The following is a 22,619-nucleotide window of genomic DNA, read 5'->3' as shown; positions in this document are numbered from 1 at the left end:
CAGTCGAATAAATGTTGGCGTACAGTACATCACCCTGAACCAACAAAATTTTGCTTCCCACAAACATTGACCCCACAAATTAAAGAATTCCATAGTTCGTTAAAGTTATGAATAAAAAAAGTTAACATTTATTTTTTATATGAAAATTTGCTTCTATCATCATAAATGTAACTTTTCTTTTACATGTAGATCTTTCACCCAAAGTTATGACATGAAACTTCACTCTACCAAGATTTTCCGAGACATAGTGAACGGGGTGGGGACGTACATACAGTCCCAGTTTATGAACCCCGCCTCAGGGACCACTACTACAGGTGAGCTACTCCACTAATGCCACACCTGTGATAAAAAAGATTATGTATTGACAAATATTGTTGTAAATTATCAAAATATAATGAACTTTCATAAATGATGATAAGGTATAATCAATTCTTTATCTCTTTTATTTTCTTCGCTGAAAGCATTCGATATTTGTGTATTTTTTCACATACCAATTGAAAGTCTTTTAAACTAATGAGGGGAATTTAGTTTGGAAAAAAAAGTGATAGAAGTAAAAGCACGGAGATGATAAATTCATCTTAATCTTACTTTTCATTACTAACCAGCTTGATGTTCATTATAGACACAGTTGTTTAGTATGGAATTTCCACAATACTGGGTATTTATAACAGGTAACAAAACTCCGGACACCCATGGTACCCCGCCAGCCCTGGTAGGGGGACTACCTGTGGGAGGGGGAGTCACCCCTCAGGCTGCCTTCATGTACAGAGGGGTCTGGATTCCCATAGTATTCACAGTACCAGCAGGACAGGCACGGCCCACTTAGTGAGTACAGTCTATAACAACCATCACAATATCACAGATTTCATTTTAAAATATCTCTTTACTTTTCCAATATTTATTTATAGATTTATTTAAAGTTTACATCCTGTTACAAACAGTATAGAAATGTTGGGCAGAGTGAAGCCACTACCAATCGTCGATTTACTAAAGATTTAGAAGAATATATTCTTTTTTAGTACTTCAGTTTTATGTATTGTAATTAACAGTTTAGAGATGTTGGACAAGGTTGAGCCTCCACCCATTGCAGAGGGGTACGGATTGTCTCTGGCCTTCTACTGTCTGCTGGAGGTGGTAAAGAGTGTCCGAATACTCGTCCACGGGGAACCAGAAAACGAGAACCAGACAACAACAAGCAGGGTCAGGAAGGACATCTCAGGTAATACGTAATATCGCGAGTACCTCGCAGTTATCTAACTTACTACCGCTCTTTTGCGGAGGAGTCGAGAAAGCTCAAATCTCACAAGATTACTGGGGCACAAGGGATTGTTTACAGTAGTGACAATCAAATGATTTGAACAGAATTATGCCGAAAGCACAATGTATTGCCAAGAATTGAACTCCAAATAGTCGATTGTCAAATAAGGAAAGTTTAGGTTATTTTATCAGCTTTAAAAAGCGACAGTTTTCAATTAAAATTTAATGAGAAGAGCCCGCTTAGTTAAAATATCGTAAAAAATATAACATTTTAGGATTAGCTCCTCTCAAAAATTAATTAGGCTGGTTCAGTGATTGTTTAGCAAGGTATTCCACCAGGATTTTTTACTTATCTGTCCTTATAAATTCTACAATGATCGATCTTGCATTGTATTCAATAGCACATTTGTCCCCAGCCAACAGATATTTCCTACCTCCATCGCGAAAGAGTTCCATTAAGTTAAGTTAGCGCGATATCAAGTATTATGTCGCTAATTGCTGTAGATCACTAAATTTTTGTGACACCTCATTTTTGCAAGATAGTCATTGACTTTTGATTAGCGAGACAAAATTTTCACAAATTGTGGTTATTGTTCTATTTAATCTCAGTGTAACTTTTATTCGTGATAATTAAATTTTTGCGAGCACACTAACTCGCGTAATTACACAAAAATAAAAAATTTCACGAATAAAAAGTGATTTACGTATGTTGCTAAATTGGTTGGCAAGTCTGTTGAAGGAATAGTTAAAGGAAATTGTTTTCTCAGAATTTACCGCAAAATACCTATATATTGTATACCTTTATTTCAGTTGAACTAGGATAATGACATTTCATTCATTGCATGATAGAATTAAGTTTTATCTTTCTTATGATAAGTCTAAAATTACATGTACATGACACGATGTACATCATATTACTTACAAAATCCTTATTTTCTAAATCTCGCTAAATAGTGAAAAATTATTTGAAATTTTTATAAAAAAAAATATTATTTACGTCAGCTATATCTCAGAAATACTAGATAAATGTAAATGTTTTAATGTAATATTATAGGAGAAAATTTCTGAGATTAAACTTTTAAGAGTGTAAAACTTGATTGATTAATTCTGACCTTGGTTACAGTTGAGGAGCGAGGCCTGGATGAGGAGTTGATTAACTCCTCCTGGTGTGGTTTACTGGCGGCCCTCGCTCTCCTCCTGGATGCCAGGTAAATATAAACTTGTCATTGTCTCAAATCAAAGTAACTGTACTGTAAGATCGAGATGATATGTTGTGTAAGGGTATGCACTTGTATTAATATGCCTCCATTTTTGGCAATATTAGTGTCATCTTTTATGCTAGAAATTCATTTAAAACATCTCTGCAGAAGATACTTAAGATTTTCTTATATTGTTTGTTTAATATTCATTTTTTAAAATCTTTTATATGATAATTTTGGCAGATAATTTGTAACTGTGTTTGAGATCAGATTTGTTTCTGACAATCATAATTGAAGTAATGGATTTGATAAAAGAGAATGTTATTACCTCTGTTTTGGGGTTTTGATGAAATGGAATGTTATCCCTTTTTCCATTGCCAGCACTGATGAGAGTGCCACAGAATCTGTCCTGAAGTCCATGAAGATGTTTGCTGAGTTATGTGGGGAGCTGGAAATGGCAACCCCTAGAGATGCCTTCATCACGGCTCTATGTAAAGCCTCCCTCCCCCCACACTATACCCTGACAATACTTAACACTACATCAGCACCCCAGAGTCCTGGCTCCCAAACAAAGGGTAGGAAGACTTAATCATTCAAAAATGTATTGTATATGAATTGTTATCAGTTAAACTCTGAAATCTTCAAAATAAAAAAAAAGTTTTAAAGGCAAATATTGCTTTATTCAGTATAAGAAAAGAAATTAAAAAGCCAAATTCACTCTGACTGTCTTGGGATTTACAAATTAAAAAACTCTTATTTTTTGTAGGCAATCACACGAGAATTTCTAGTCAAGATTTGGCTTCTTTAGCAACAGAGTCAGAGCAACGAAGCCAAGTAGTTGCCGTGGGAACCCCACTTCCCACAGCATCACTTCCTGTTGGGGCTCATCAGGGGCCAGTCATGGTGAGCAGTAATTTTGAAAGAATTGGTAGAAAAATGGCCAACATTATGTCAAATGATCGGAGAGTCAATGGCAGATGAAATATTTCAAAATGCATTTTCTTTCCTTGACTGGTGTATGAGAAATTAACAGAAAATTGCCAATTGAGATTGCTTTAATATTTCCAGCTAACTGCTAAGAATATACAGTGTATGAGGTCACTTTTATCTGTGGCCCACTGCAATGGCGGAGTCCTAGGAACTGCATGGCATCTTGTGTTAACCACATTACAAGTAGGTGGATTTAGGTTTTTTTTTTAAAACCAAAAAATATCTATAAATTTCTTTGAAGTTTATTTTGATTTTACTTTACAAAATGAATAAGTTTTAAAAGTAAAGGAAATTGTAGAAATACAAAACAAAAACAAATCATTTTCGTTTAATTTTCAGCACTTGGTTTGGATATTGGGTTTAAAACCTTCATCGGGAGGAAGCTTGAAAGCTAGTCAGCAGATATCAGACAGTTCAAACACAGTGATAACCACGGCTGTGATGGCAGATCTGCCAGTCCTGGCCTCCATGTTGTCCAGACTCTTTGAGAGCTCACAGTAGGCCCTCTTAAATCATTAACTCTACTTAACTTAATTCTTCATGTATATTTTGTTTGATGGAAAGCAACTTGGTTCTTCGATGCACTGTTATTTTAAATCAAAAGCTAAAACAACAGAATTTCGTGATATCTCAGAACTTCAAGCACTAACCTCTATCTCTTTCTCACCTTTCATTTAAAATAAAAAAATGCGGTTTAAATTCCTTATACTAAGGTATATGACATGTCAGTGTTTGAGATACTGAAGTTAATCTGTATTTGACAATGTTATAAAACCTTTTAACCTCACCTCTCCAAAAATTGTAATCTTGGTAATTATAATTGGTATTCCTGTAATACTTTTGTAATTTGTAGGTATTTAGATGATGTTGCTCTTCACCATTTGATTGATGCCTTATGTAAACTGAGCAGTGAGTCTATGGAGCTGGCCTACACTAACCGAGTAAGTCTGTCTGTCTGTCTAGCTGTCTGTGACTGTACAATTAACACTTACTGACCGAAACTCTATCTGTCTAACAAATATGTATATCTGGCATGTGTATTCAGGTTATTGCTGTGTATATTATCTAAAGCTATCATTTAACAAGATTTCCACAAAAAAAGGACTAAAAGTTTTTTAAAAATCTTGATTTTTTAAGTTATATATATTGTTCATCTAATTTGATTAGTGACCACTGGAATTTGATGTGATTTGGTGCAGTCTTGATTTTGCTTATAAGTCTGTTAAAACTAAACTGTCTGGAGTTATTCATATTGAAGCTCAGTCAGACAAATGACTCAACTAGTGATTTATTGAAAGGTTGCTGTTTTGAATTCTCCGTTTTATACCCTTTTGTCCCTTTAAGAAGGCATGTTGTTGTTTTCTTTGTAGTGCCCCTCTCCCTCTTGTCCAGACATCAAAGGGGGGGGGGTTGTCAGGGGCTTAAAGCCCAGTCAGAAATTTTGAATGTGTTCATGAAATAATTACTTTGATAGTTTAGAAATATAAAGCACAAAATTATAAAGCATAAAGTCTGTAGAGTGACCATGATGTTCTCATCACATCAGTAATTTGGTTTAATTTAAACTAGCTGTAATTTAAACAATACTGTGCTTTTCTTCTTCTGATCTTACAAGTAAATCAGAAGATTTCACAAAGAAATCCTTCCTTTTTGCATGAAAATAAATTTTCTGATTTTATACACAGTCACTATTAAATCTTCTGATTTTTTACAAATAAATCAAGATAAGACATCTATAGTATCTTGAGCCCTTTTAAATTTATCTTTATCTTCGTAAAATATAACACAAGGTTGGTTGTATAAGTTTTTTTTTTAAAACTAGCGATCTTTGTTAATTTCCACCAAAGGCAATTTTGGATTCTTTGTTGATGCATCTGTCGAGTGTGCTATATCTGTTTGTAGAAACAAAGTGAGTTGCTATATGATTGATGCTTTAAAATAATGTAGCATAAAACCAAGAGTAGTAAATTTAAAATTTAAAATTTGTTCAAAGTCCTAAATACCTGTATGACATGATTGAGTCTGTTGAAATAGTTGATTCTGATAAGGTGGAGTTGTCTATCTTAGAATGAATGGCCAGTGATAATAAATGATCTGATTTGAAATTGAGTGATAGTAGCTAATTGTTGTGATGTGTTTTTCTTGGTATGCCAGATCTTAAGAAAACCTCACCTCCAGGTCACAAAGATAAAAACAGGCTTGTTTTCGTTTTTAGTTGCTCCTAGAATTCTTGTGATTGATTGTGTCACTTGAGAGGTAATTTGTTCAATGTGAAACCTTTGATCTGCTATAATTAAGACCAGCTTAAACAGGGATGAGAATGCTTGTAGAAGAAATGAATCACATTCAACTGGTGGAGTAAGTTCAATCTGTCCTGTTCACTTCAAAATAAAAATTCACAAACCTTTGGTCACTAAAAAAATTTATTATAAGTCTCCAATTTCTTCCATTTGATTTATTTGGTATTTTTTTGGTGTGTGTGTGTGTGTGTGTGGGGTGCATTGTGTGTGAGTAGGGAGGGATGGAGGAGGTGGTCAGTATGCCATTTATTAGACCTTAGGATCCAGACCTGTCGCTATGAACTGAATTAAGAATCTCCTCTAATTAACGCATGCAAATGGGTCATGCATATTGAGTTTGACCATAAGTTGGGATAGATTTAGAAGCTGGAATTCAGGTTAAGATTCATCCTGGTTATGACAAGATGTTGATTGCCGAGAGAAGAAAATGTATTAATGTGTACTGGAGGGTACAAATTGAGGAAGGAGTATAAGTTAATAACTGACCTTTAAATGTCAATTGCAGATCAGAAAATCATAATTTTATCTAGATAAATTTCATAGCAAGTGAAATTATTTAGAGATTTTATACATATAAATGTTGGATCATGTGTAAAGATATGTACTTGGAAAAAAATCCCAAAATATATGACTTACCAAATTTAAATTTGTTTGAACTTGGAAACTGTTGTCTCATTGCCAAGACAGTACGTATAGTGAGACATAATTATAAGTTTCTTGTCTTGATCCTAGAGCTCTTAATAATTAATTGGAATCTTCAAAAATATGCATGCCATATTAATTTTTTGACAACACAGTATTAAAAGACTAAAAAAAGCAAAACAATTACGCAGAGGTACAGACTCAAGAGCTGTGTTTTTGGACCACATGAAAAGATTTCTCTTGTAGACGGGAAATTCATCTGGAGGCTACCAGGCAAATGTTTGAAGATGTTTAATTAGACATTTTAATGATAAAACAAGGGAAGCTTATTGTTTATTTGAAATGTGAAGTATCCTTTTTGTATCCCACTTCTAAAACACTTGAGGAATTGAGTTGATCCTGGGGTAGGAATAGACAGGCTCCTGATGAGGAGGGTTTGTTTGAATGTGATCGTAAATTCTCTCTTCAGAAACCTTGAAAACAGATGTGAACTTGGTTAAAAAGTCAAAAGCTTGGTGTACGTACCTAGGCAAAATAAAACCCCCTCGAGTATGATATAGTTTGGCATGAAAACTTAAAATGTAAAAGAATGATAAATGATTAGGTTGATGCATTTTTAGAGTTGGGTTCTTTTTTAAAGATATAAAGTATAATATTTATGTATTAAAATTTGTAGCTGTCATACATAATCAATTTTTACAGTGCTAATTAAAGAACTGAGCTTATGTTGACTTTATATACTCATTTATTTTTCAATATTGAGCATCTACAATAATGTTTTTTAATAAGACAAGATAATCATCATTGATTGTAAAAATTAGAATTGTAAATTTAATTTTACCCACATGAATGACTGTCTCTGATGAAGACTGGGCCATTATAGTGCAGTTTTTCTCTTAGATCACAGAGTAAAATCAGCCGTCAACAGTAGGTACACTAATTGATACAGAGAAATCGCCTGCGGTGACAAACATGACAAATGATAAAATGAAAGACAAAAAGAGATTTCATTTGCCAGAAGATTGCATGTTAGTTACTTGGGAGAAGAAGGCAATCATGACTTGGTAGATTTTTATAACAAAATTTAATTAATTTCCCGAATCTTATCACAAATTCAGTCAGTACAAACAGATAATTCTCAAGTGTTTGAAAATAGTTTAAGAGAAAAGATGATGGAAATAGATTTTTGGTAGATGCATGTGTCCTCTTATCGTATAGACAATATTCAAGGTCAAGGTCACTTAAGTTTGATGGCATTTTGTGAAGAAGGTGGATAAAGAATTGAATCAAACTTATTATCAAGCATCCTTGGTGCTAATGAAATAGCTGTCACTTTCACAAATGTCTTATCATTGTTGGAGACAGACAGTTTTGTGTAAATATTTCATTTGTAAATCCACTAACAGACTTGGCAGCTGGGGCTACTGAAAGACTGACAATCAATTTCTTCTTAAAATCATTTTTTCCCCTCTGTAATTAGTGATTTCTTAGCAATGTTTATTTATCACTATACTGAAATGTTTATGTGCTTCCAAACTCAGTATACATTTGCGGCCAGTTTTAACCATTGCTACCTAAATGTTGGAAATTAGAATGAAATATATTGTACATAATTAATGGATTCCTGTATAAGCAGTTTATTATTTATTGATTTATTATTTAATTACAGAACTAAATGAATATGACTTTTTTAGCTCACCTGAGCCGAAGGCTCAAGTGAGGCTAGTGAGCTTTTCTGATCAAAATTTGTCCGTTGTCTGTCGTTGTCGTCGTAGTCGTTGTCGTTGTTGTAAACTTTTCACATTTTTATCTTCTTCTCAAGAACCACTAGGCCAATTTCAACCAAACTTGGCACAAAGTATCCTTGGGTGAAGGGGATTCAAGTTTGTTCAAATGAAGGGCCACGCCCTTTTCCAAGGGGAGATAATCATTCATTTGTTAAACATTAATGGCATTTTTAAAAAATCTTCTTCTCCAGAACTGCTGGCCCAGGAAAGAGGAAACTCATGTGGAAGCATCCTCAGGTAGTGTAGATTCAAGTTTGTTCAAATCATAGCCCCCGGGGCAAGGGTGGGGCCAAAATGGCCGACCCAAGTTTTACATAGGAATATATAGGAAAAATCTTTAAAAATCTTCTTCTCCAGAACCACTGGGCTAGGAAAGATGAAACTCATGTGGAATCATCCTCAGGTAGTGTAGATTTAAGTTTGTTCACATCATGACCCCCGGGGCAAGGGTGGGGCCAAAATGGCCGAACCAAGTTTTACATAGGAATATATAGGAAAAATCTTTTAAAATCTTCTTCTCCAGAACCACTGGGCCAGGAAAGATGAAACTCATGTGGAATCATCCTCAGGTAGTGTAGATTCAAGTTTGTTCAAATCATGACCCCCGGGGCAAGGATGGGGCCAAAATGGCCAACCCTAGTTTTACATAGGAATATATAAGAAAAATCTTTAAAAATCTTCTTCTCAAGAACCACTAGGACAGGAAAGATGAAACTCATGTGGAATCATCCTCAGGTAGTGTAGATTCAAGTTTGTTCAAATCATGACCCCTGGGGCAAGGGTGGGGCCAAAATGGCCGACCCAAGTTTTAGATAGGAATATATAGGAAAAATCTTTAAAAATCTTCTTCTCCAGAACCACTGGGCCAGGAAAGATGAAACTCATGTGGAATCATCCTTAGGTAGTGTAGATTCAAGTTTGTTCAAATCATGACCCCCCGGGGCACGGATGGGGCCAAAATGGCCGACCCAAGTTTTACATAGGAATATATAGGAAATATCTTTAAAAATCCTTCTCAATTACCACTGGGCCAGGAAAGATGAAACTGATAGGGAAGCAATCCTCAGGTAGTGTAGACTCAAGTTTTTTTCAAATCATGACCCCCGGCCCTTGGGATAGGGTGGGGCCAAAATGGCCGACCCAAGTTTAACATAGGGATATATAGGGAAACCTTTTAAAATCTTCTTTTCAAGTACTTCAAAGCTATGATTAGTGATACCCGGGGTATTTATATGGAATCATCCTCAGGTAGTGTAGATTCTAGTTTGTTCAAATGATGAATGCCTGGAAGGGGGGGGGGGGGAGTAAATTCAAGCCCGATGTGCTCAGGTGAGCGCTGTGGCCCCTGGGCCTCTTGTTTCTGGGTCACCAGAGTCACTCTTATTGTCCATACATGTACTATGTGGTTTCTGCCTTCATGTGGCTTGGGTGGGAGGGGAAGGCATGAAGCCAAAACAAATCATAAGAATTGATGCATTAAAGAGGCTGGGGGGTGGCAGTCATTTTTAGACTATTTCAACCTCCTTTAAAAGGAGAGCTCCATATAAAGATATACAAAAATGATCAAATTTTAAAACTAAAATGTATGAATTTTTTCTTTGTCAAATGATAGTTGACAGCTAAAGATACCTTATCTAAAAAGTTAAGTTAAATCTGGTGGCTAATTTGGGATTAATTTGTTGACCCACCAGCCTCCTTAACGTTCAAACATCTTAATTAACTGTTTGAATCAAGCAGTGAAATTTTTGGCATGAATTCAATATGCAAGGAGCCTTTAACAGGCCCAAGGGAGGGCTCATTTATAGTTGAAAATGATTTAATGATCCTATTGCCAAACAAGATATTTTCCTTATCTGAGTAAAATGTGTTCTTGAAGTTAAAACCATTCCAACTAGTCCATGGTCCAAACACATTTCTGTTGTCTTATTGTGCCTCGACCTTGACCTTTGATCTATGGCCATAAATCAGAGAGTATCCACCTTTGTCATTAAAGTTCTAAACTTGTTTCTTAAAGACTTGAAAGTTTTGTTTCTGATAATTAAAATCTTGCAACAGATGGACAGACAGTGCCAAAATAAACAATATTGTCTTCTAAATTTGGGGAACCATGATAAAGACCAAAAGAAGTACAATTGTAAGAGTTTATTCAAGGTATAAATTTGTTTTTATGTTTGCTTAAACTCAAAACACAAGTTCTCCATCGTGATAGATAATGCAAGTTTTCCATGCTTGCCAAACAGTTCTAACATCATGTTATACCAAATGAGACATATAATTTTCATTTTGAAATGAGATAAATGTACATTAGCTGGGGGTATGGAACACAGTGTATTTACTATTGGGGAGAGTAAAGTGTACAATTAAACCACAGAGAAAATGGCTTTTTAAGCCAGGAGATGTCCATTTATTACATTGACTCAGTGCCTTCTGTCTGCAAGAAAACATTGATATCTGTAAACTTTTGTCTACAAGACAAATTGTGGCAAGATGTGCTATTTTGGGCATCATTGCAGTCAACTCCACTATAAAACATTTTATTTCCTTTATTGAGAAGTTTGGACATTAATTGTGAACCTTTGACACCAGGTCTAGCCTACCAATGCTATGAATTATTCAAACAGAAAAAAAAATGGTCTTCTGTATGGTCTTGGCAAATTTGTTTTGGGAGGCTTTGAATTATGTAAGAACAGTCTCATTTCTATAGCTGCAAGGAAAAGATGTATTTGGTTGATCATAATTTGAAAACTCTGATCCACTACTATTTTGTTTTGCAAATATGACAGCTTGTGATTTCAAAAATACATGTGTTGAAGATTTAATTTTTGGGGGGTTCAATAACAAAAATAACCAATATGGTATTACATTGTAAATATATTGAGAAACTTTTACAAATAATAACATATATGTATGTCTGTGTGTGTAGGTCTCTCTGTCCATGCAAATGTGTCCAGTCCATATCTTTCTTATGTTGGAACATTAGAATTTGCTACTACAAAGATTTCTCATGACCTGAGGGTGTGTTTGACCTTGATCCAAGGTCATTTTGGCAAATTCAAGGTCACTGAAAAAAAGTTCATAATTTGTGTTTGTTCCTTATGCAAAAACTTGGGTCTACATCTTCACACAAAGATTGCTTATGACCTTAGGGTGTGTCATGACCTTGACCCAAGGTCATTTGTGCAAGTTGCAAGGTTACTAAAAAAAGTTCATTATTTGTGTTTGCATGGTCCTCATGCAAAAACTAGAGTCTACTTTTTCACACAAGGATTGCTTATGACCTGAGGGTGTGTCAGGATCTTGATCCAAAGTAATTTTTGCAAGTTCAAGGTCACTGAAAGAAAAAGTTCATAATTCATTTCTGGTCTATATCTTTCGTATGGATAAACATGGTGAATTCCCAAATAACAAATGTTTGCTTGTGAACTGAGGGTGTTTAATGAAGTTGACTGAAGGTCGTTTGTGCATTTGGTCTGATGTTTTATAAGGCTATGCCTTAGTTTCATATAATTATTAATTAAAGATATATAATGATCAATTACCAGTAAATTTTCACTCTAAGTGTTTAAACAAATTGTGAACACCAATACTAGTATAAGTGACATGCTACCTTCTCTGAAAAACCTAGCAGGGGATATTTGACCATTTTGGACAGTTCTAATTTGAACAGTTTGAAAAGTTCAAAATATGTGGTCTTCGTTGAGATGAATAGTGGAAATTCTATTTGTAGAGAGGCCTAATACCAATTATCAAAGGAAATAAGACATCAAGTTTTCATTTTGAAATAAGATGACTGTGTATTAGCTTGGTGTTTTCCATTTGAATTAAGATACCTATACATTAGCTAGGTGATAGAAAGATGTGTGTTGACTATAGCAAAGAGCAAAATATATAATTAGACAACAGAGGGAATGTCATTAGCTAGATGTCTGATGATGGAATGACTCATCACCTTTTGTCAGTAAGAAATCTGCTTGAAGTCTGTAAAATTATCTTGAAAACAATTATTGATATGTGTGTTAATTTGGACATCATTTTGGGCCAGACCCAATGTAAAATATTTTATTTCCTTTTGAGAAATTAAATTAATACCTTGTCTTTGACAATTGGTTCTAGCCTGCCAATGCTACATTTCCTCTTCCATTTGTCTGTCTGGCTGTACATCTGGCCATCCATCCTTCTGTCTGTTCTTCTGTCAAACTGTGTTAAATAAAGTTCCAAAGAAATTATTCATTATATTTACAATGATTCATATGAATGACAACCATTCAAGTGCATCAACATTTTTTTACCTCTCCTTCAAGGTATCAAGGTAACCTCATTTTTTTTCTTAGCTCACCTTGACGAAGTCGAGATGAGCTTATAGGTTAAAGTTTTAGGAGCAGGTCCATTCCCAAGTAACTGTAAGCCCTACTTGGACCAAACTTGCATGGATGATGCATCTAGGGATGGACACTACCAGACTTGCTTCGTATGCTGGATCTGACCTACAATTTCTAGATGAGTGACCAGGTGAAAGTTTTTGGAGCAGGTCCATTCTCAAGGAACTTTAAGCCCTACTTGGACCAAACTTGCATGGATGATGCATCTAGGGATGGACACTACCAGACTAGCTTTGGATGCTGGATCTGACCTACTTTTTCAGATGAGTAACCAGGGTAATATTTTGGGAGTAGCTCTGTAATTTTATGGATGGTTATGAGTTAACTTGCATGGATGATGCATCTAAGAATTGACAATTCGAGACTTGCTTGGATGCTGGGTCTGACATACATTTTCCAGATGAGTGACCAGTTTAAGTTTTTGGAACAGGTCAATCCCAAATGAACTTTAAGACTTACTTCTGATCAATATCACTTGCATAAATATTGTTGTCAGAATACGTTACCTATAAAAAAAATATGATGTGAGATTTGCATTACTTAAACTTATAACATTTGTCGAGGTGAGCTTCATAATCTTTGATTACCTATGTTTTCATAAGTGTTTTAAAAATTAGTTCAGACCAACCAAAACTGTACAAGATATTTTTATCAAACCTTGTGTTCTGATATATACTGTTGAGAACTATTTAATTTCTCTGACAATTTTTTTTTACCTTGACCTTTCCTTTAACCTTGACTTCACTTTTCTTAAATCTGTGTTTAGCCATGTTTTGAAGAAACAATTCAAGATATTTTTATCAATTAAGCAGTATTATACTTATACATATTGAGGAGTGCTGTTCAACTGCAACAATATTTTTTTGACCTTAAACTTTCTTTTGAACTTAAACTTTCCATTGAACTTTACCTTACTTTTCTTTGAATTGTATTTTTGCTACATGAAGCATTAATTAGTTATAAGCATGTTCATTATAAACATGCTTTACTGTACTTAAAAGATATAGATATTGGGTATATGAAGCATTTAAACCTTTTACATGTCGTACAATATAGGGGACATACTAAACATGCTAAATGTAAATGCTTCACTTTGGTTAAGGACACTGCAGGTACACAATGGGTCTGTGTTGGAATGTACAAGTAATCTGCATGGAATAATATTGTGTACAGGAATGATTATTAATTTTTGACTTGTGCTATATAAGTGCATTTTATCTTATTTAATTCTTCGGTGATTTTTGGTTATGCATAATGAAAATATTTTATTTATGATGGCATCATTGGTTGCTTTGATTTAAAGAATGATCGAATGAGAATTTTTTATTTTAATATGTTTTCGGTGGTATATTACGGTTGACTTTCAGTAAAAATAATTTTTGTTTATAATGACTTGCATCTATTGTTCTATGATTGGCTTTTCCGATGTTTTCAGTGCCAGTTTAACTAACCTGTTTTATTTTTAGGTACTCTACTTTTCTTGGGATGCTGTAGGTTTTTCACAATGATTAGTCACCTTTGACCTTATGTGACCTTGTTCTTTAATTAAACATGGCAGACACTTTATTGCTTTTTTTTTTATGAAATTTCATAATGAGTTGTATGAATTAACTTGATACATAAGTACTGCATGGTGTTGAGCAGTTTTATTATAGCTATACTCTTCTGTATAACACTAGTTCTTATGGATACAGTCAAGTCCTCAATTGCTATACCGGTATTTGAAAATTTTATTGATGATATATATGCCCTGTTCACACGGAGAGTTTAATTCGCAGTAAATTAATGCGAAGTAAACTGATGCGAATTAAAATATTGCGAATTAAAGTGTGTTCACACGACAGCTTAAGCGAAGTAAAATAATGTGAATTAAAATTTTTACTTCTACAGTCAGTCTTAGGAAGGCTATTATGACGTCATTTGCAAATCACGTCACCTTGTGCAGAAACTGATCCATTTGACATATTTTGAAAGTGTCTGTACACACATTTTAGTGATTAGCAAAATTTTCCACACATTTTAGTAAGGGTGAAACGTTTACTGAATTTTGTAAACGTTTAAACGGATAGCAGTAAACGAAACGGTACCGTTTAAACGGGAAATATTCTATGTTGGATTTTTATGGCTACTCATTCATGAAACTCGAATTTAATAATCAATTCTTTCACTTTAATATAAGTATGAGCTGTTATTACAAATTTATTGTTGGTCATTGTGATTTAACCGTAAGAATTTGAGGCGCATTAAATTCATTCCTTACGACCTGTCACCCAACTGCTTGGTTTATTTGGTTACCGGACAGAAAAAATAATTGTAAAGATGGATCTTTTAATCTCGAAAAAAGTAAAACAGGACCTGCTGAATGTATTGAAACTTTTCAAAGACTTGTGAAAAATGTATTATATTTATTTAATCAAAATATATCAAGTTTTATATTTCAAGTGTCGTAAAACATCGCTAGTATTAGCAACTCGGAAATCGGAATTAATTATGTTAGCCCATAGCGGGTTTTAGATATTTTCATTCAATATGTTTCCGGTTTAGATTGTTGCTTATCAAATGGCCAAAGACGGTGTTTCTTTTGTAAATTATGAAATAAAACAATTTTTTTTGTGTTAAACTTTATTTCTGATAGACATTGATAATGACCTTCGTGTAAACGTTTACTCAAACTGTAAACGTTTAGAGCATATAATCGAAACGTCGCCATTTACACGTGTAATCGTTTCGCCCTTACATTTTAGTGATTAGCAAAATTTTCCTTAGCTTTTCACTCAGAAATTGCACAATTACCTATAGCTGACCACCGACATGTGACATATGACTTATTTTTGCTATTACGCATGCGTCAAAATTTTAAATAGAATTAGCTTTCCTTAGCGTTCACACAGAGCTAATGCGAACTTCAAGTAATTCAATGCGCAGTAAATTAATTCGAATTAAAATAATATGCATTGAAGTCTCCATGTGAACGCTAAGCGAAGCAAATTCGCAGTAACTTAATGTTTAATTCGAATTAAACTCACTGTGTGAACAGGGCAATAGACTCTATAAACCACTTTCTAGAAGTAGACAAAATTTACTGTACAATCTGACTTCAATGTCAATTCCTATAGGGCCTGAGTGGTAGGTTTTGTCAAACCACCTTAATCATGTTCCAGAGATTAAAATTTAAGAGCTAATTAGATAGGATCGGGTGGGAAGAGAATGTCATAACATATTTGTAAACAGACGTAATTTTTATGTCATTGCTTATGTCATTGTGAGTGTAAATTAAAATTTCCACATACATGTATTAAAGTGCATTACACTTTAATAGTGTGAAATATAATCAGGGACTGAGGTTAAGGTTATTAAACTCAGCTTATTGTGGTGGTCCCATTGAATTTCATCTAGAGCTATATGATCTGGATAATGATACCATTACATTATTTTATACATGTACCTAACATTTACTGAAAAACAAGAGTTTCTCTTCAAAGATACACAGCTATTTAAAACAAAAAGCATTTTTATTCTATATACATGTATATTTACTATGAAAATGTATAGGTACCATGAATTCTTATGGTTTCCAGAATATTTTAAAAGGAGGGGGGGTATTTGTTTTCCTTATCTTTGTGCAGTATGTATATGAATGGAAATAAGGAATACAAAAAAATAAAATAAGACTTTTGCGTCAATTATATATAATACACTGAAGTCTGCCATGTTTGGTTTTCTAAAGGAACATGGTTACAATGAATGTTTCCTTTATTTCTCAGCTTGCTTCAGTGCATGTTAGTTATAAGTACAGTGAAACCTGCCTATTTTATGTCCTTTGTTATTGGACTATTTAAAGAGTATTGTTTTATTGGGGAAATTATTTAAATGAACTGAATTGTGGGTAATGTGCTTTATCTAATCAGGTACCAGTTCTATTAAAGGTACTTGGACACAGATTTGAAGTCAATTTTTTTTCTATAATATTACGACATATATATTTTAATAGCATTTCACACAAAAATTAATTAAAAATCTTATTTCATTTGAAAGTTATTAAAACTTGAAATTTTTTGGCGGGTTTGATTGACACATCCTTGCACTTTCACAAATTTTAACCTTATTCTTAATCCTTAGGAAAAGTGGCAATCTTGTTGTGTATTAATGAGAAGTATTAAAACTTCTATCCAGAAAAATAGTTTTATTCCGAGTACAAATGTTAGAAAGCACAACTCCCTCACAAGTATCGTCATTCCTAACTAAGGGTTGCTTACAGAGTTTAGCAAATCGAGCACACTCGTGTTATGTACACAATTTTTGTAAACAGGGCTCGAGTTCTGTTATTGTTTATATTTAGAATTCACCGGGTGCATTCAATCGTCACAGTCTGCTTACCACAACTGCACGGACTGACAATATATTGTGTGTTTGTTTTGCTTTCGAACATGTCTACTCTGAATTTTCTGGATTATGATATTAATGTTTTTCATTTATACACAACGAGATTGCCACTTTACCTAAGGATTAAGAATAAAATTAATTTGTGAAAGTGCAAGGATGTGTCAATCAAACCCGCCAAAAAATTTGAAATTTTATCTTTTATATGAAATAAGATTTTTAATTAATTTTTGTGTGAAATGCTATTAAAATATATAATTCGTGATATTATACAGAAATATACAGAAAATATTAACTTCAAATCTGTGTCCAAGTACCTTTAAACATGATAGGCATGAAGTCTTACAGTGATGTACTCAACCGAATATTGATAGAAATGATGAATATATACGGTATATCATATCCATTATAGTAACAATTAGACAGATGCAAAAAAAAAAAATCAAAGCTCTGTAGTGAAAAATAAATGCTAGCATATGTAACCAGGTTTTGGGAAGCATTTTACTATATAGCCTTAAATAAAAAAAATGATGCATACAAAAACATTATACAGGATTATTATTTTTTTTTACAAACAATGAAAATGTGTTATCTTGATGTACAAGAAATCTTTTCAGCATAACTAAAGCAAGTTAGGGTCTGCCAGTTAGTTGCAGACCCATAGCTCCTTGGTTAGGAATGAAATTATGATGGGCTATCTACCCTCTCTGTTCATCTACCCCAGTTTAACTGACCATTGAGCTACAGATCTGCAGTTACCCACTTATCTAGAAATTCCTAGTAATTTGTTAGTAAATATATGCTTTCAAGGCATCATCCTTAGAATTCATAAACATTGATACCAAAATACATGTTGTTAATTTTTCCCAGTGTACATTATTTTATGTTTCATTTAGTTTCAGTATTTCTTTAATTATTTTTGAACAGTTTTGAGTGATTTTCTTCCTTTTGAGTATTGGGAAGTATTTTCCCTTTAACAGTGTATTTTATATGATAGGCCTATGTAGTAACCATCAAGATATCAAAACTTGCAAACTAGTTCAATTGCTTTTGATGGATAAGGTAGAACAGCTGCAGGGTTTAGGCTTATTGTCAGCATAAGATATATTGAGAGTTGCAATGTTTTTTTTTTTTATGCGATAAGTAAGAAGTCACACCTCTGATATTATTTAATTTTTAATGTCGAGTGCCTTTATAATTTAATTTCTACCTAAGTCTTGAGATTTGGGTATTCAAAAGTATATATTTTTGATTTCGTTTTTCTACAGTTAATTACTTCAACTTCAGGAAATTCGAAAAAGAATATTTATATAAGGATACACTTTTAGGTCACCTGAGTTATCTGCAACCACTGAACCAATTTCAACCAATTTTAGCATGATTAGCAACTATATGTGAAAAGGGGGAATAAAAATTGTGAATTTCATAACCATATATATGTACAATTATGGCTGGGTACATTATGAGCTATATTTTTATCATATATGACATACACATATTGAAAACTTAGAAGTCTTGTCTTTGTTGAAAATGAGCCAATAGGGCACTTTGAATTAAGTGTCAATGTAGTCTATCAGTTAACACTAGTAAAGTTGAATTTAAATCATCCTTCTAAAATAACATAAACATTTAATTTAAATTTGAATTTTAAGAAAAGAAATGAGAAACAAAATTTTTCTGTTCTTCTACAGGAACCGTCCCTATTTGCTGTTGCCAAGCTCTTGGAAACAGGGCTAGTCAATCTGCATAGAGTAGAGGTACTATGGAGACCAGTAACCAATCATCTATTAGAGGTAAGTTGTGTCAAAGGTCAACTGAGTGCTATGGAGACCAGTGACCAATCATCCGTGAGAGGTAAATGATGTCAAAGGTCAACTGATTCAGAAGTATGTTTCTGTCACTGCAAGTAGATTGACCTGAGTCATTGAATGGAATCAGTTTTACAAAACATTCAAAACTGATTTTTTAAGATACCTCGTGGGGGTTGATAACTAAAATCACTTCTGTTTTAAATGTTTTGTAAAGTATGTCAAAAAATGAAGGCTTGTTTGTCCACTAGCTTTTCTAATATTGAATTGCTTGGCATGAAACAAGACCTTCGTTTATGAACTGAGAATAATTTCTTAGAAATGAGTGTCAATTGATACCCAAATCATGTTGCTGCATGTCTGAATTTGCAGAATTTGGTTTGGTCTGTATCATGGCCAAGAAGAATTGGTTGGAAATGCTCAGAATGTCTGTAACTTTGTATGTTTTTTTGGTCATGACAAATATGTCTTGACTCTAATAAAAGTTTTAAGCTTAGCCCCTTTACATGGATGGATCATCAAAAGTACATATGTGGACAATCAAAAATAACAAAGATGGACCAACAGAAGTATTCTGCTTAGCACCATTACATGGATGGACCCATCTGCATCTGGCTGGTTAAAAGAATTGGACCTACACAAAGGTTGCCATGAATTTTGGACCATCTAGACATGGTTGAAATTAGGCTTGAGTAAAGAGGTTTAGCAGATCCAGTTTTTGGTAAGTTTAATTGTCTTTTTCTTTTAAATGTACTTTCAGACTTTGAAGTAGTTATTTTTTTTAAGGGACATGTATGTGAAGGCTGCACTGTATAATCCACCAATATTTTGATTATAAACAGAAAAAATTCAATTGAAATATGTCTCTGTCATTCATTCTATGGTATAATGGTATAACTTCAACATCCTTTACTGGCTCATTTCAAAGTGAAAAATTATGTGAACTTCTGTGCAAGCCGTAAAACATTTGTGTTGGTCGAAGAGAAAGCAATTAGAGTGCATTCTAGTGTCAGGAACCAGTAGTTTATTTAGATTCTGGATTTGTTTGTGATGATGTTGGTATAAGTTCAGCTGTTGTATATAAATATAGGGATTAAAATTTTGTGATTGCTGAAGATGCTAACAATATTCCAGTATTGCATGCCTAACCTGTAATGATCTACTCCGGAAATCTCAACCCTTTAGAATTAAAGTTAGAAAGCACATGTTTGTTGGGTTTAATTTTAATTAACTGATGTCAAGATAGAATATTAGCTGATGTCAAGATAAAATATTTCCTTGAGATAAAGAAAATTCATTTCAATTTCTGCAGTGCCATTTTTGTGATAGGTTTATGTGTATCTGACTTCTGACATTATCTGTTATAGTAAATCTTATTTATAAATGATAGCAAGCGCAGTTCGCGACACTCGCTACTGCGAGCTCTTAAAGCAACGACTGGGCGAAGAGAAAATTTGGACTACTGCACTTTCATTCATCAGAATTTTTTTCCTCAGCAACTCTGGACCCAGAGTGCATCGATTGTGTTAAAGCTACGTTCTCGCAAGAATATTAGCAAAAGTTCAACTAAAAGTTAACATGCCCTGATTTAATGGATAAACATTGAAGATAAATAGTAAACGAAACATTCTTCATTTACTTTTAACATTGTTCAGGCTTTCTTTTTGGTAATGTAACTTACATACGACGTCATGTGACGTCAGAGTCTAGACGCACCAAATGGCACATGCGGTTTGACAAACCCGATCTAAATTATAACAAAAGAAATATCTGCGCTAGCCATAATGATCGCACCGTCAACATAATATTTACATTTATTTATGTGAAGACAATTTTACCAGTAAACTCTCCTTATCTGAAAGTATGTATCTTAAGCTAGTACAGATAGCTAATTTACATCTCATATGTTCATTAACTGTCACTACATAGCATTTAAGTTTATATGGTCAAACCAAATACTTTTCACTCTTCAACAGGTCGAGGAAACTACCTTATTTGGATATTGTTGCAATTGCGCACAGAGGTGCTCACAGCAAACAATGTTCCAATCCAGTGAATGAGCCGAAGAGCATGATGGTCTACTACATGTTTATTTTTACTACAAACACGTGGGTCAGGGAAATTTAGGAATGCGATTTCAAATGACTGTAGGAAAGTCAGAAAACAATTCTTTGAAATGTGTTTGTGAAAAATACGAAGATTAGGTACTAATTAAGATTCTCCATGCTCACATTAACAAACAAAGTCAGTTTTCCTCGTTAAATAGTACTTTGAAATACCGCTCACAAAGTCTTCACAAGTAAATAAAGACTCAAGTTTTTTGCCATGTAACTGGTTAAATTAGTTGTTGCTCAGTTATTTGTTACTAGAAATAAAAAGTTGCATTTTATAAACAAAAAAAAACAAAAAAAACCCAAAAAACGTAAGTTGCATGTTTTAAAAACTATTTACCTGTTATATAATTAAATCCTCATGCACATTGATCATAGATAAATTTCGAAGTTGTATACGTAGTAAACATTGAAAAAAAAGGAATCAAAAAAAACTGTAAACAAAGGGACTTGTTCAATGGAGTGGAAAAAACCAAAAAACGTAAGTTGCATGTTTTAAAAACTATTTACCTGTTATATAATTAAATCCTCATGCACATTGATCATAGAACGTGAGTAGCATATATTTCGAAGTTGTATACCGGGTATCTGTAAATTTTTGGTACATGTAAACATTGACAATACGTGAGATTTCACACATGTTTAATACTGTCTCAGAACAGTTATCTTTCCTAAAGTTGATTGTTTTTTTTTGCCATTTCTTTGATGCATTGAGCAAGTTTATAACAAAATACCTATCATCTAGGAATGTTCATAAGTCAGTGAAATTGACTTGTTACTGCAAGAAAAGTTACTCTAAGGACGTATCTTATTACACACAATTTACATAGAAAATAATTAAAAAAGAATGCTGTATATGTTTTCTTTTCCTCCCTTAAAAACGAACTTGTTCAATGGAGTATTTACTAAATGTTTTTACCATTTGAAAATCATATGATTTTGCAAATTTTTATTGAAAAAAAAAACCTTATAAATCATTTGTATATAAATGTGAGTTTCTGTAGGAAAATATACAACTTTTATTCCTTTTGAATAAATTGAAATATCAAGATGCATGGAATTAGTAGATAATGATGTTCATATTGTATTAAGTGTGTAAAATGCTTGGAAAAATGCATCACGTTTTTCCGAGAGCGATTTAAAAAATTGGCCTTTTAGAAACACACGTGTAGTATTTTTGTAGTAAACCATAATGCAACTCATTGAGCTGATTGGTCGATTTGTCAGTCACGTTGGTTCCTCACTTAACATGTAAATTTATTCCGACGTCACAGAAAATAGTTTCCTCGACCTGTTCAAGTTTGAAACAATGATAAAAGAAACAACAAGACAAGTTTTTAAGCTCACCCGAGCTTTTATAACTGAATTCAAAACACAATAACACAGAAAGGGGGTCTAAAAATTAAATCATGAATGTCAAATTTTGACTTCATAAACACTCAGTCTGAACCTTGTGCAAGTGCAATTTCATAAGAGAATTTATCCTCACATTTACGGTAAGAGAAGCTGTTTCAGTGGCTCTACCATTAATTGTATCTGACCCAAAATGGCTTAAAGTTAGGAAAGCATCAGCTAGCTTTTTTCCCATATTTCAGATCTTCATGGATAACCTATAATAAAATTTTCCAAAATTCTGAACTAGGGCATATTTTTCATTTCAATATAATACCAAAATTAAAATGTTTGCACAAAGAAACTAGAAAAAATATCGTTAAAATTAAATTATTTATAATCTACTCTTCCTACATTTATATCACTTCAGAGAG

The 22,619-nt window shown here is 33.4% G+C and overlaps 1 protein-coding gene across 2 annotated transcripts in view; it reads left to right on the top strand.

Moving 5' to 3' along the window:
* Nucleotides 1-22,619, top strand: part of LOC134278432 (protein MON2 homolog) — a 145,646-nt gene that overhangs the window by 7,545 nt on the left and 115,482 nt on the right. The window contains exons 10-20 of one of the 2 annotated variants that reach the window (XM_062760749.1): nucleotides 190-314; nucleotides 672-825; nucleotides 1,050-1,219; nucleotides 2,381-2,465; nucleotides 2,838-3,031; nucleotides 3,223-3,359; nucleotides 3,525-3,629; nucleotides 3,786-3,943; nucleotides 4,300-4,387; nucleotides 14,021-14,044; nucleotides 18,626-18,727. In XM_062760749.1, coding sequence (XP_062616733.1) covers nucleotides 190-314; nucleotides 672-825; nucleotides 1,050-1,219; nucleotides 2,381-2,465; nucleotides 2,838-3,031; nucleotides 3,223-3,359; nucleotides 3,525-3,629; nucleotides 3,786-3,943; nucleotides 4,300-4,387; nucleotides 14,021-14,044; nucleotides 18,626-18,727 — 1,342 coding nt within the window. The remainder of the gene's footprint in view (nucleotides 1-189; nucleotides 315-671; nucleotides 826-1,049; nucleotides 1,220-2,380; nucleotides 2,466-2,837; nucleotides 3,032-3,222; nucleotides 3,360-3,524; nucleotides 3,630-3,785; nucleotides 3,944-4,299; nucleotides 4,388-14,020; nucleotides 14,045-18,625; nucleotides 18,728-22,619) is intronic. The other variant, XM_062760750.1, reaches the window with a different exon arrangement.

Source organism: Saccostrea cucullata, unplaced genomic scaffold, assembly GCF_032062105.1.
Source record: "Saccostrea cucullata isolate Sc308-1 unplaced genomic scaffold, CSIRO_AGI_Scuc_v1 ctg414, whole genome shotgun sequence".
Lineage (NCBI taxonomy): Eukaryota > Metazoa > Mollusca > Bivalvia > Ostreida > Ostreidae > Saccostrea > Saccostrea cuccullata.
The sequence above is the reverse complement of the archived record's forward strand: the minus strand, read 5'-3'. Positions and strand labels throughout refer to the sequence as shown.